The sequence below is a fragment of the Perognathus longimembris genome, chromosome 11 (assembly GCF_023159225.1).
Source record: "Perognathus longimembris pacificus isolate PPM17 chromosome 11, ASM2315922v1, whole genome shotgun sequence".
Classification (NCBI taxonomy): Eukaryota; Metazoa; Chordata; class Mammalia; order Rodentia; family Heteromyidae; genus Perognathus; species Perognathus longimembris.
The window spans coordinates 40,942,898-40,957,507 of NC_063171.1; the positions used below are offsets into that span (position 1 = coordinate 40,942,898).

At 48.1% G+C, this 14,610-nt stretch overlaps 1 protein-coding gene across 1 annotated transcript in view; it reads right to left on the reverse strand.

Moving 5' to 3' along the window:
• Nucleotides 1–1,354: 1,354 nt before the first annotated feature.
• The window catches only part of Il6r (interleukin 6 receptor), a 46,926-nt gene continuing 33,670 nt past the window's right edge, over nucleotides 1,355–14,610 (reverse strand). Inside the window, 5 exon segments of the mRNA XM_048356745.1 lie at nucleotides 1,355–2,307; nucleotides 2,309–2,429; nucleotides 7,592–7,685; nucleotides 10,778–10,841; nucleotides 12,119–12,162. Coding sequence (XP_048212702.1) covers nucleotides 2,185–2,307; nucleotides 2,309–2,429; nucleotides 7,592–7,685; nucleotides 10,778–10,841; nucleotides 12,119–12,162 — 446 coding nt within the window. The 3' untranslated portion in view covers nucleotides 1,355–2,184.

The window sequence follows — 14,610 nt, forward strand, 5'->3', positions numbered from 1 at the left end:
CCCCCTCTCCCTGCCTGGCCTAGACTGTGATGAATGCTTTCCGAGTAGCTAGAATGACAGGTGTATTCCACCACACCCAGCTTTTTCTGTTGAGATGGAAGTCTCTTGAACTTTCTTTACCCAGGCTGGTGGAGCACCGCCATGGCTCCTGATCTCTGCCTCTCAAGTAGCTAGGATGACAGGCATGAGCCACGGGCACCCAGCCTTGGTTCACTTTCAGTAACTTACAATGTGTTGCCTAAGACAGCAAGGGGAACCTAAACTGTACAGAACCAGCGGTGAAACTCACTACTTGGCTTAAGATAGCAATACCTTGAACGTGGCAAACAGCAAGCAAGCCGTGGTGGCTTTCATCCTCTGCCGCCTGTCTGGTGGTGGTGATGTTTTTCTAAAAGGGTGAACAACTAAAAAAGCTTTGTGGTTTGGTGAACGTGGAGTCTGTGGCTGCTCTGTTTACTCTCATCACAGCTCTGCCCTCCAGGTACCTGTCTGAGTGACCACGAACCTCAACCCCAGCGGAGAAGTTACACGGAGTGGTCATTCATTTGATGCGTGCTCCAGGGACTGGGTAAAAGAACATAACTCAAAACTGTCTAAAAGAATCCAGCACAAGGGACTATGTACAAAGAGGAAGGCACCAAGGTAGGGGATTTTCTAATAAACTTTTCCTCCAGCAAAGAGGCTCCTAGGCCCAGGGGTCAGGAATTTCTACCCAGCACTAGTGGGAGGCATAAGGACAGGAAGAAGGACACCCTTTCCTTCCTAACTACCCCAGGGGGCGGGGGGTATGGGGGGGGCAGTTACAGTTGATTTTTTTTCCCTAAAGCAGAGAAAAAGCAGCTTATTTCTGCACTTTTAAAAGGCAAAAAAAATACAAGAAACCAGAAGGCCAGCGCCAGTGGCGCATGGCTACAATCCCAGCTACTGAGGAGGCTGAGATCTGAGGGTCATAGTTTGAAGCCAGCCAGGACAAGGAGACTCTTACCTCTAATAAACTACACCCCCCAAAAAAAAATTTTTTTAAAGCTGAAGTGGAGCTGTGGCTTAAGTGGAAGAGCACCAGCTTGAGCAAAAGAAGCTCAGGAACAGTGCCCAGGCCCTGAGTTCAAGCCCTAGGACTGGCACCAAAAAAATATATAGAATAAAAATAGAATCTTTTTCTCATAGCTAAACTTATTTTTTTTTCTCCTCCTCCTTTTTCACTTAACTTGGTTTTGTACTAAAAGGAAATTACTGTGCTCCTCCCCTGCAGTGAGTGAGTATGAGGTCTTTTTTCAAAAGAAAACAGCAGGTTTAAAAAAAAACAACAAACAAACAAACAAAAAGATCCTTGCTCAGTTCATTTTTCCTTTCACATGAATATCATCTCTCCTAGCGGCTCAGGTCCCGTTGAAACCGGAATCAACAACCGCTGGAGTCAAATGGTTTTGCTCTCTGCACCGGCAGAGCCTCCCGCCAGCAAATCACCCGAGGTTACTCAAGGGAGACTGGGAACACTGGTTTTTCAAGGCTCTGCCCCTCACTTCACCTATGACAAGGAACCAGAGCTCCCCAACTTTCTCCTCCCAACGTCCTGAGATCTATGGAGGGAAATCAAGCCAATACAGTTGTTTCTGTAATCAGCAAATGCCTAGAGTTATCATTCACATTTAGCAAAATGCTAATGAGGAACTAATTATGATTCCACTTAAAACCATCAGGCCCTGAGATATTATTCATGGAACTTTCCCCACCCCGCCTGCTGCATGTTTTTCAAGTGTGGATAAGAAAGGCAGGAAAGAGCTCCCTCCCCAGCCTCTGAGACTCATACAAAGCCATCCTCAGGCCTCCAAAAACAGAATGGCAAAGGCACTTGGGTGTTGAATTCGAGCTAGGAGATTCAGCTACGCAGTGGACCAAGGGATGGGTAAATGGATGGCCATCCTCTTGCTGAGGATGTAGCTTGCGGGGTGTGTGGGTGACCAGCAGCTCCTCCACACCGTGTCCAATGGAGACTCCACATAGCCTCCTGGGTTCCTTGTGACTGACCCCCCACCCCCCACAAAGTAGAGTATTTGGGAAGGGAGGTTTGAAAACGCAATGGTCTCCACAAGGCTCTTCGGTGACAGTGAGGCTGACAGCCTCCACCCAGAGGTGAGCAGGAATGGCAATGAGAAGCACCCTGCGCTGAACCAGCTGGTACTGTCACCCAGACAGTTCTCTGGGGCAGAAGCGGTCTCTGTTGCTGATGTCATGAGCACTCGGTGGGTTCCTGGCATCTGGTTGGCTGTGGCTCAAAGTGCTGATGGACCCAGGATGGCCCGGTGGGCAATGGTGTGGCGAGGAGAGGGACAAGCACTATGGTGGGCTTGGGTTGCTCAAAGGAACATGGCGGCTGAATGCTTGTCTTGCCTTCTTTCAGAGCCTGTGACTTCCATGTCCTCCTGAGCCTTGGCGCACACACACACACACACACACAAAGACAAACCAGACAGAGGTTAAGTGCCCTTTGAGACCAACTCACAGTGAAAAACACCAACAGCTGTTAGCCCTGCTGGCCTGGCACTCAGCGCCGCTCAGAGGAGTGAGGACTGTTCACCCAGTCAGCAGAGGTTTCACAATCCTCTGAAGGGCTGGTGAGTTTCAAAGGCACCCCCAAGAAAAGAGATATTTGCTGCTGGACTAATTTATAAGAGGGAAGGCATGGGGGAGGGGGAGGGCGTGTCCCTTCACTCGTCCTGTTCCAGAGACTGCCTATTAGGTACACATCAGCAGTTCTGAACCCATTTACTTAAAAGAGAGAGAGAGAGAGAGAGAGAGAGAGAGAGAGAGAGAGAGATAGAAAACTGTTGTTGTAGCTGGGATAGAGAATGGGCCTCACAAGTCAAATTAAGGGGGGCGGGGGGCGGGGACAGATCATCCACAACCAGCCCCGAATGGCAGGGACAGAGCTGCCATGCCCTTCCACCTCATTCCTGGTCTCTACTGGCAGAGTCCCCCTCCTCCTCAGGTCTCCACCCGCCCAGGAAGCCGCCCAGGAGGCGAAGCGCTCACACTCAAACGTGGGCACCAGCGGGCACACATTGAGTCAGCCGGCAGGAAAGGCAAGGTTAAACAGGAAGGAGATAGACATCTCCCTGCGCTCCACTCTGGGCCCAAAGCCAGGACTCATTCACCGAGAAGTCACTTGACAGCTCAGAGCAAGATGAGATGGTGATATTCATCTTCAAGTGCACAGTCAGGCCTCCTTCCTGAAGGGGTGGCAGGGGCTTGGACAAAGTGTGCTGAGAGAGGCAGCCAGGGCCCAACTTGCTGCCTCCTAACCCAGAAGCAAGAGTGAGCATGGCAGCCTCTCCTCTCTCCTCGGTCCCATCAAATCTCAGTTACTTGCCGGGTGGCTCACACCTATAATCCTGGCTACTCAGGAGGCTGAGATCTGAGGACTATGGGTCGAAGCCAGCCCAGACAGGTAAATGCATGAGACTTTTATCTCCCATTAACTACTCCGAAAAAGCAGGGAGTGGGGCTGTAGCTTAAGTGGTAGAGTGCTAACCTTGAGCAAGAAAAAAAAAAAAGCTCAGAGACAGAGTCCAGGCCCTGAGTTCAAGGCCCAGGATCAGAAAAAAAAAAAAAAAAATCCCAGTCACTTCAGAAAGGGCTGTGAGAGAAACACTGGCAAAAAAATAAAAAATAAAAAGAGGTGGGCATTTTTCTTGAGCTCTTTTTATATCGGCAGGCTATTCCTGTCCTTGTTATGATAAATAATTGATAGCTGGCTCCAAATCTGCCATTGGCTCTTAGCCTATTATCCAATGGAATAAACAATGTGGGAGTGTTACTTGGGCTTGGCCATTTGGAAACCTCACAGGAAGGGAGCCCCACAGGGGTGCTTACTGGAGTCCCCCTTCCCCCCACCCCCAACCCTTGAGTTGAAGCTCTCCTCCTCTGTAAAAAGACCAAGGACATACCGTACTCAGAATTGCAAAATATTCACACTCTCTGACCCAGGAATTCCTAGGAATACACTCTAAAGAAATAAGAGCAAGGGGCTGGGAATATGGCCTAGTGGCAAGAGTGGGTGTCTCATATACATGAAGCCCTGGGTTCGATTCCCCAGCACCACACACATAGAAAATGGCCAGAAGTGGCGCTGTGGCTCAAGTGGTAGAGTGCTAGCCTTGAGCAAAAAGAAGCCAAGGACAGTGCTCAGGCCCTGAGTCTAAGGCCCAGGACAGGAAAAATGAAAAAAAAAGAAAAAGAAATAAGAGCAAGGAAAAAGCTTTGCACACAAAGATGTTCAATGCAGTGTTGGTTATAAAAGCAAAATACCCAATGCCCAAAGCCCAAATATGGGGAGTTTGGCTAAGTAACTTGGGTATGTGTCCCTAACCAGAGGAGTCTGTTGCTAATGAAAGTGAGGTTTATAAATTCTGTGGGGGAAAAAAAATGCTTATATGAGAATGCTAAATTTAAACAGTAGGAGTCAGAATTCTGAACAATCACAGCTAAGTCAAACCAAACAAGAAACTTAGGCAGGGAAAAAAAAAAAACCCACCTAAATATTGTCTTTGATCCTGGTATGTTCAGCTTGGGGAAAGCCACATGTGTTTACCTTACGCATGTGTACTTTTCTGCATGTTTGTTAAACTCTAACCACACATTTGAAGAATTAATGGTGGGAGTCTCTTTCATTTTCAGAATGCAAAGCAGGAAATGTTTCTTTCTCCTGTTTCTCCCTACTTTAACCTCGCTATACCAAAATAAATCCTTGCTTACACTTAAAAAAAAAATTAACAGTGGCCATCTTTGAATAGCACATTTCTATTTGGCAGTATTTAGCAAATTATCTATAATAATCACATACAAATGTGCGCACACACACACATAAACTATAATCTCTTTTTTTTTCTTTTTTTTTTTTTTTTGGCCAGTCCTGGGCCATGAACTCAGGGCCTGAGCACTGTCCCTGGCTTCTTTTTGCTCAAGGCTAGCACTCTGCCACGTGAGCCACAGCGCCACTTCTGGCCATTTTCTGTATATGTGGTGCTGAGGAATCGAACCCAGAGCCTCATGTATACGAGGCAAGCACTCTTGCCACTAGGCCATATTCCCAGCCCATAAACTATAATCTCTACTGATGTTTTTAACCAAAATGAAAACTACCTCTGCTCTCAGTTTTTCTTTGTTGTTGTTGGTCATGGGGCTTGAACTCTGAGCCTGGGCACTGTCCCTGAGCAATTCAGCTCAAGGCTAGCACTCTACCACTTGAGCCACAGCACCACTTCCAGTTTTTCGGTGGTTAAGTGGAGATAAGAGTCTTATGAACTTTCTTCCTGGGCTGGCTTTGAACTGAGATCCTCAGATCTCAGCCTCCGGAGTAGCTGAATTAAAGGCATGAGCCACCAGTGCCCAGCAGTTTTGTTGTTGTTGTTTTTAAAAACAACTGGATATGCAATGGAGAAAGGTGAACTTTCCTCTTGAGATATTTTGAGGGGAAAAAAAAAACCCTTCTGAAAGTCCTAAATTCAAAGACACCCTTGAAACAAGCCAGAGGCTAAATACACTTACTCTTAGTACAGATGGGTATGAGAGGGGCTGGGAATATGGCCTAGTGGTAAAGTGCTTGCCTCATATACATGAAGCCCTGGGTTAGATTCCTCAGCTCCACATATATAGAAAAAAAGCCCAAAGTGGCGCTGTGGCTCAAGTGGAAGAGTGCTAGCCTTGAGCAAAAAGAAGCCAGGGACAGTGCCCAGGCCCTGAGTTCAAGCCCCAGGACTAGCAAAAAAAACAAACAACAAATAATCAGATGGGTATGAGACAGTGATCCCAGTGATCCCAAGTGAGCTCGCCACCTACTCACCCCTCCAGCCCTTCTTTGCTTTTAGACATTTTTCCAATATGGTCTCTTTTTTTTTTTAAACAACCTGGGCAGGCCTCAGATCATGCTTCTCCTATTTATGATTCCTGAGTAGCTGGGTTTACAGGCACCAGCCACCATGCCTGGCTCTGAATACCTTGGTCTTGACAGGAGGGACTAGTGGAGCTTTTCATTTGAAATGAGTCTCTCTAAATAATTTTGCCAAAATAGGAACTCGCCAGGCTAAGAAACAAATTGCTGATACATTTTGGGGGGGCACAGGGCGTTTGCTCTGGCTGTGCTTCAGAGACTGCGGTTACTTAGCAAGCAGCCAGTGTCTGAGCATCATTAGCAGGTAAGCAAACTTGGCTCTGATGCCTCTCCGTCAGTGGTGAATAGCCCACTGTGATGGCACTGCTGGCTAAGAGACCACAGTGGGGCCTTGCTGGGCCCTCTCTTAGCCAGCCCAACAGCAGGCTAGCACCTTGGCAAGGCTCTTAAGGATGCGCTCCAGCCTGAGCTGGTTCCTCATTTGTCAGTTCAGGAATTTGACTAAATGATCCATAAGGACCCATCCATAGAGTATGTGTTTCGAGTTGAATCTTGGCTCGTACTAGGAATCACCCCTTTCAAGTTTCACTTTCTTCATCTGACAAACAGAAACCATCTGACATCCACTTCTATGGATATGTAGTGGATTCCAAGCAAGGCCTGTTGAAGAGATAATGCAGAAAGAGAAGCAAAATACTCCCCTGTGTGCCTATGGTGAGGGGAGAAGCCCCTTCCGGGCAGGAATGGCTACTTTATTACTTCATTGAAAATCAGGCTGGGCTGGGAATATGGCCTCGTGGTAAAGTGCTCACCTCATATACATGAAGCCCTGGGTTCGATTCCTCAGCACCACATATATAGAAAAATCCAGAAATGGCACTGTGGCTGAAGTGGCAGAGTGCTAGCCTTGAGCAAAAAGAAGCCAGGGACAGTGCTCAGGCCCTGAGTCCCAAGCCCCAGGACTGGCAAAAAACAAAACAAACAAAATCAGGCTGGGCACCAGGGGCTCACATCTATAATCCTAGCAACTCAGGAGATTGAGATCTGAGAATCACAATTTGAAGCCAACCCCAGGCAGAAACCCTAAGACTTTTTTTTTTCTAGTCCTCAGACTTGAACTCAGGGACTGAGCACTGTCTCTGAGCTTCTTTTGCTCAAGGCTAGCACTCTACCACTTGGGCCACAGCGCCACTTCTGGCCTTTTCTGTTTCTGTGGTACTGAGGAATCAAACCCAGAACTTCATGCATGCAAGGTGAGCACTCTACCACTAAGCCACATTCCCAGCCCAACTTAAGACTCTTATCTCCAATTAGCAAAAAGCCAGATGTGGAGAAGTGCCTCTAGAGGTAGCTCACAGACCTCTCTCCCCATCAGATCAGCTGACTTCCTCCTAAATGTCAGTCTGTTCTCCTTCCCACCACTGCCCTGGAGGAAGCTTGGCCACACTGGCAAACTACCTCTCTTCATCTGCTTCCTCTCTAGACGGCACTGGCCCCTACAGCCCCTGAAACAGGGCCGAGGGCGACAGCGGGTGCTGTGTTTCGTGTGTGCTATGTGTTTTCTTTTGCTGAGTGAGGAAAAGAATGAGCAAATGCTCTGCAAATTTGGATGAGCAAATGGGCAAAGGAAAACTAAGAAATAGAAGAACAGAACAACCTCCTCCCACCACCATCCCCCGCCCCCCACAGAGCCCATCTCACCTCAGGATAATGCCAATGCAGAGGAGGGATCCAAACGCCAGGCTGCCTCCCGCCGCCAGAAAGGTGGGCAGTGATGAGGAAGAGGAATCTTGTACTGGGGAAGGAAAGGAAAGAACGGAGGGGAGCAGGAGGAAGGAGAGGGAGAGACAGCCTCACAGGAGCCCCTCCTACTCCCAACAGAAAACAGCTCAGCTGAGTGGCAAAGCTGCCTGTTTTCTGGCCAGAACCAGCTCTAGGATCACCCCCAGCATAATCTGACAGAACTCACGGCGACACACACACACCTCAAGCTCAGTTTCTGAGTTCCTGTGGCCAGCCACAGACGCCCACTTCCTTTCAGCCTGGCTTTCCCGGTGGCATGTAGTCTGCCTCCACAGGCATAGGGGGGAAGACATCAGAAACAGAAGGTTCTGGGGACTCCTTGGTTGAGGTTCCATGGAGGCCCATGCCAAAGAGGTGCAGAAACTTTCAACCAAGTGTTCATCCATTGGGATTGCCTCCCTAGCCTGTCACCTACCTCCCCCCAGCTTGGGACTCAAGCCCTAGCCAGGGGCCTCCTCTTAGTTATTGGATGTGTCATTGGCCCTTTCCTTCAGAGCTCCCCTTCCACTGCCCCCCATGGCTCCCCACTATGACCACTGACTCTGCCTTTTCTTTTTTTTTTTGGTCTCTGATGAGATAAGGTCACGTACTCTAAGCTGGATAAATGTGGCTCCTGGCTATTCCTCCAGTTCTTCCTCTAGTCTGAGCTCCCGTAAGGCAGGGGCCACGTGGGCCTTTCTCACTATAACACTCCCATCTGCTCCCAGAGTGCCTTGCACACAGCTGGCCCTTCAGAAGGAAGAACAATCTAGCTTCCCCTAGCAGCCATGTCTCTCTCCGGCAGTGCTGCAGACAGGGGACCTGGGCACAGGGGACATCTAAGCAAAATCATCATTCCCGCTGGCTTGGAGAGTGGAAGTCATAGTGGACCCAGGACTCAGGCTCCTCTCTCCCTAAAGGAGCCATTGTGGTTGTGGATGCCGCCAGCCCCCTCTGAAGCCATGAACCCAGACTGGCAAGTGACTACGGGCCACAGGATCAAGTCTCTCCGAGGATGTCCCACATCTTGATGAAAACAGCAGGATGTTTATTGGATTATTTATTAACATACCCCTTCTCTCTTTTGCCAGTCCTAGGGCTTGAACTCAGGGCCTGGGCACTGTCCCTGGCTTCCTTTTGCTCAAGGCTACCGCTCTACCACCTGAGCCACAGCGCCACTTCTGGTTTTTTCTGTTTATGTGGTACTGAGGAATCAAACCCAGGGCTTCACATATACAAGGCAAGCACTCTACTACTAAGCCACATTCCCAGCCTTCATTCTCTTTTCTTTTTTTTTATTAATTTAATTTATTTATTAATTGAACACAAATTTTTTTTGACAAGGTGTTGTGCAAAAAGGGTACAGTTACATAGTAGGGCAGTGTGTACATTTCTTGTGATATCTTACGCCCTGTTTTTCTATCACTTCTCTAGGTCAGGTAGACATATATACAATATACAATGTATCAAGAACATATACAGTAGCCACATGGCCACACCCAAGAAAGTTCGCCTAGGGCTTTAAATGTCTTCATTCTCTTTTCTACCTATCCCTTTATTCAGTAAATATTTATTGAGTGTTTATCATGTGTCGGGCTTTGTTTGAAGCCTCAAAGATGCAAAAAGAGAAAAGCGGATGACAAGGATACTCAAGCATCTTTCTCCACAGCTGCCCCTGGATGCCCCCTCTCCTGTCACCTGCCATTCAAGGCCCTTTTCAAATGGCTCCAGCTGGCTGTGCTCTCTCAATCCACCTTGCTTTATCTGCTTTTTGCTACAGTACTAGTTTACCGGGCCCAAGGCTGCCCGCTGTGCAGAGCACTTCTTGAGAGCAGGGATGGACTAGATACTGAGCCCCCAGCTGTGCCACGCTCAGCCCTGAGTAGTGAGTGCTCATAGATGTGCAACACCACAGCGGGGCTGTGCAGCTGGAAGGCAGTGCAGGCGAAAGGCCCAGGTATGAACAGGAATCTGCAGGATAACGAAGCTGGGACTTCCTCAGAAAGCTTGGGAGTCACCAGCTGCAGCTGCTCAACTACTGAACTTGGAGTAAAACAGACACAGAAACTATACTTGCCTGCCTTCCTTCCTTCCTTCCTTCCTTCCTTCCTTCCTTCCTTCCTTCCTTCCTTTCTTCCTTCCTTCCTTCCTTCCTCTGCCAGTCCTGGGGCTGAACTCAGGGCATGGGCACTGTCCCTAAGCCATAGCTCCATGCCCACAGCTTTTTCTGTTTATATGGCACTGAGGAATCAAACCCAGGGCTTCATGTATGCTAGACAAGCACTCTACCACTAGGCCACATTCCCAGCCCCTATGACCTTTCTTTTTTTTTCTTTTCTTTTTGGCCAGTCCTGGACCTTGGACTCAGGGCTTGAGCACTGTCCCTGGCCTCTTCTTGCTCAAGGCTAGCACTCTGCCACTTGAGCCACAGTGCCACTTCTGGCCATTTTCCATATATGTGGTGCTGGGGAATTGAACCGAGAGCTTCATGTGTAGGAGGCAAGCACTTTTGCCACTAGGCCATACTCCCAGCCCCCTATGACCTTTCTTGAATCCATGTTGGTAAGCTTTCCTGGTCTTGCTAATTATAAGGAATGAGAAGCATTGGCATCAAAGTCTCCCAAATCAGAAATCCCACTCCATGATTTTCCAGTTCAGACTCCTGAAATTAGGGTATTTTGTATGCCAGTTGCCAGATAACTTCATTGATTTATCTCACTGGCCCCTCACTATATCTAAGCATACAATACCATGCTTAAATAGGGCACTGGTGGGCCTCAATGCCTATAATTCTAGCTAATCAAGAGGCTGAAATCTGAGACGTGTGGTTTGAAGCCAGTCTGGGCAAGAAAGTCCATGAGATGGTTATTTCCAATTAACTAGCCAAAAAAAAAAAAAAAGTGGAGCTGTGGCTCAGTGGTAAAGCCTATCACTAAGGGAAAATACCCAAGCTTTGAGTTCAAAGCTAAAAAAAAAAAAATAGCAAGCTTAAGCCTATATAGAAATATTGTTACCATTGACCCTTTGCCAACTGTCCAAAGAAAAGATTTCCTGCAGACTCCAGGAAGATTTTCTACCAGGATTCCAACAATTTCCAGCCCTTACCTGGGAGACTTGTTGCTTTTGGAGAATTCCCATAGGCATCTTCCTCCTCTTCATCATCAGTGGTCTGAGAGAGAGCGAGAGAGAGAGAGAGAGAGAGAGAGAGAGAGAGAGAGAGAGAGAGAGAGAGAGAGAGAGAGAGATGCTCATATCATTTGGACCCAGCCTAACGTCACTTCCTCCTCAGAGCTTCCCTGCCCTGCCCGGAGCATTCCTTCCCATAAACCTCCCAGTGTTTGCGTTTCTGTCACTGTTATTTGTAATATTTGTATCCTTACTTGACATGCTAGAGGTAGGTTCTCTCTGTCTGCTTCTCCACCAAAAGCTGGAAGGTACAGCCCCCCTCGCCCCCCTCTGCACCCCTCTCTGCACACACACTGGGAGTTCAGCAACTGTGCTTTCAGGTGGGGCCCCCATGTAGGTACCAACACTTAGCAGCATCCTAGCATCCAACCTCCGTGACCCTGGCAGATTTCTGAGCCCATGGGGGCCTCAGCTCTGCTTTGGAATCCGTGTGAGGACTGAATGAGAAGGGCTGGAAATTGCGCCATAAAAGAATGCTTGCCAAGCAAGTGCAAGGCCCTGAGTCTCATCCCCAGCATCAGAAGGGGGGGGGGGGGAGGAGGAGGAGGAGGAGGAGGAGGAGGAGGAGGAGGAGGAGGAGGAGGAGGAGGAGGAGGAGGAGGAGGAGGAGGAGGAGGAGGAGGAGGAGGAGGAGGAGGAGGAGGAGGACTGAATAAGATGCCTGGCTCGTTTAGCAGATGGGCCAGCCCTCAGTGGAGGTGTCAGTTCCCCTAGGAGCTGTGTTGGAGGCCCTGTGGCCTGAGGGCAAAGGTTTTCCGGGCAGCTGTCCAGAAGGTGCCTGGGTGAGCTTCAGAAACTCAGGCTACCTTCTGTGTGCTGCCCAGATCCCAGAGTAGCTTAGCATTGAGGGAATTAAGGACCTTGGGAGGAGATATAGTTGGGTGGAAAATTGGATTACTCAAGGAATTTGTTAAGCAGCTTCCAAGGTAATCCTCTTTCCAGCAAATTATACCAGGCATCCACAAGGGAAGGACTCAGATAAAGTGCATCTGTTGAAAGCAAAGGCATTAAATCCTATCCAAAAAGCCCAGAGATGCAGCAGTAGCTAGACACAGGGCCATTCGGTGTGCCAGATGGGGCTGCTCCGAGCTCTCTAGACCCCAGCATGGAACAGCTATACCTGGGCACAGAGATCTCTGGAAAATAGGAGATCCACCCACCAGCAGAGCTGGGATGGATACCCAGTTCTGTCCGGTGACACCCACACTCCTAACAACCAAGCCTGGCTACCCCGACCCTTTTATAAGAAGATGGGCTCACCTGCACAGCAGGGAACTGGGTCACGGCTGGAGTACTCCTAGGTTCTGCAGATAGAAGGAAGGGTCATCATTATTAAGTCACAGGCCCTGCAGTCCTATCAGATGGGCTCCAGAGCAGAATAAAGATCATCACAATGTTTTGTTTCATTTTGTCACTCGAGGGGCTTGAACTCTGGGCCTGGGTGTTGGCCGTGAGCTCTTCAGCACAGGCTTGGTGCTCTACCACTTTGAGCCACAGCATCACTTCCAGTTCCCTGGTGGTTAATTGGAGATACAAGTTTCATGGACTTTCCTGCCCGGGCCTGCTTTGAACTACAATTGTCAGATCTGAGCCTCCTGACTAGCAAGAATTACAGGCATGAGCCACCAGCCCTGGCTATGCCATTGTTTTAAACCTAACACTAGTAAGGCATAGGTAGCTCACACCTATAATCCTAACTGCTCAGGAGGCTGAGATCTGAGGACTGAGGTTCAAAGCCTCTTATCTCCAATTAAGCACCAAAAATGCTGTAAGTGGGATTTGACTCAAGTGGTAGAACACCATCCTTAAGAGAAAAAGCCAACCAGGAGTGCAAGGCCCTGAATTTAAGCCCTAGTAACTGGCTGGCACCAATAAATAAATAATACTGGAAATAACTCGAGATTTCTCTAAGGGACTAGCTATACAAATGATAATGGTGCCATATAAGGTGGTAGCCTTGGAATGTGCACATGTATCAATACATCACATTGGGCCAGACATGGTGACACTACTTGGGAAGCAAAAGCTGGAAGGTCATGAGTTCAAGGGCAGTCCAGACAAAATTAGTGAGAAGCTATCTCAACAATGAAATATAAACAAAAGAGTGGGGAGAAGGCATGGTTCAAGTGGTAAAATGCTTGCCTGGCATGTGCAAGGCCCTAGGTTAAAGCTTAAGAAAACTCACATATCACTATACTCTTATGGATGCCCAATTGTTATGTGTCAGTTAAAAATAAAATAAAACTAGCCAGGCACAGGTGGCTCACAACGATAATCCTATCTGAGGTTGAGTTCTGAGGATCATGGTCTGAAACCAGCCTGGGCAGAAAGTCCATGAAACTGCTATTTGCAATTATCTACTAGAAAACTAGATGTAGTGCTGTTGCTCAAAGTGGTAGAAAGCTAGCCTTGAGCAAAAGAGCTTGGAGACAGTGCCCAGGCCCCAAGTTCAAGCCCCACAACTGACAAAAAAAAAAAAAAGTGCAGGATTAAGCTGGGTTCTGGTAGCTCATGCCTTTAATCCTAGCTACTCAGGAGGCTGAAATCTGAGAAGCACAGTTCGAAGCCAGCCCAGGCAGAAAAGTCTGTGAGACTCTAATCTCCAATAAACTACTCAGAAAAAGCTGCAAGTGGTGCTGTGGCTCGAGTGGTAGAGAACTAGCCTTGAGCAAAAGAGCTTGGAGACAGTGCCCAGGTCCTCAGTTCAAGCCCCAGGACTGGCAAAAAAAAAAAAAAAAAGTCTTTATAGGGCTGGGAATGTGGCCTAGTGGTAGAATGCTTGCCTCACATTCATGAGGCCCTGGGTTCGATTCCTCAGCACCACATATATAGAAAAGGCCAGAAGTGGTGCTGTGGCTCAAGTGGTGGAGTGCTAGCCTTGAGCAAAAGAAGCTCAGGGACAGTGCTCAGGCCCTGAGTTCAAGCCCCAGGATGGGCAAAAAAAAAAAAAAGTCTTTGTATGTTTCTAAAGAAACATATTTATTTAATTATTTATTTGTGGTCCTGTGGTTTGAACTCAAGGCCCTGTGTTTTCTAGGAAGGCTCACTACCACTGAGCCACACCTCCAGCTGGTTATTTTTCAGATTAGATTCTTATATTTTTGCCTGAGCCAGACTGTAATCCTTCTAGCTCTACCTCCCACATAGCTAGGGCTACCAGAGTATAGCACTATGCCTTGCACTATATTATTTATTATCCATTACATAGATTATGATATGTATTCATACACAGGAAGGAAGATAGAAGGACCTACATCACCAGATATAAGCACTATTAATTAACATTTTCATTTCCTTCCCTTTACCTTGTGCAAAATATATAGCATAGTCAGTGACTCCTCGCCTGCCTGGGTGGGTTCTGAGCTCCTTCAGGAGCAGGGACGTGAACCCGGCTATCTTGTGGCCACTCCCCTGCATGAGAACAGGGTTTCCGCAGAAATAGCTGAGGCTCAGGAGGCCAAGAATCAAAGCCAGAGTCCCGGCATGGGAATGTGTCCAGCAGCAAACACGAGCCGAGGGACCAGACACTGAACCATGACAGGCAATGGCTGGAATGCTCAGGGTTTTCCAAATATGTTCTTGTCGGCCATCATTTTTCCATCAAGAAAAAAAAAGTTTAAAATACCACTAAAATGGTTTACACCAAGATCTACTCCCTGAACCAGGAGTAGAATAATGGAGGCCTGAGCAGGTGGTAAGGCGCCCCTGCTGCTCTGGGGAGAGAATTTCCAGTGGGAGTTGGCCATGTAACT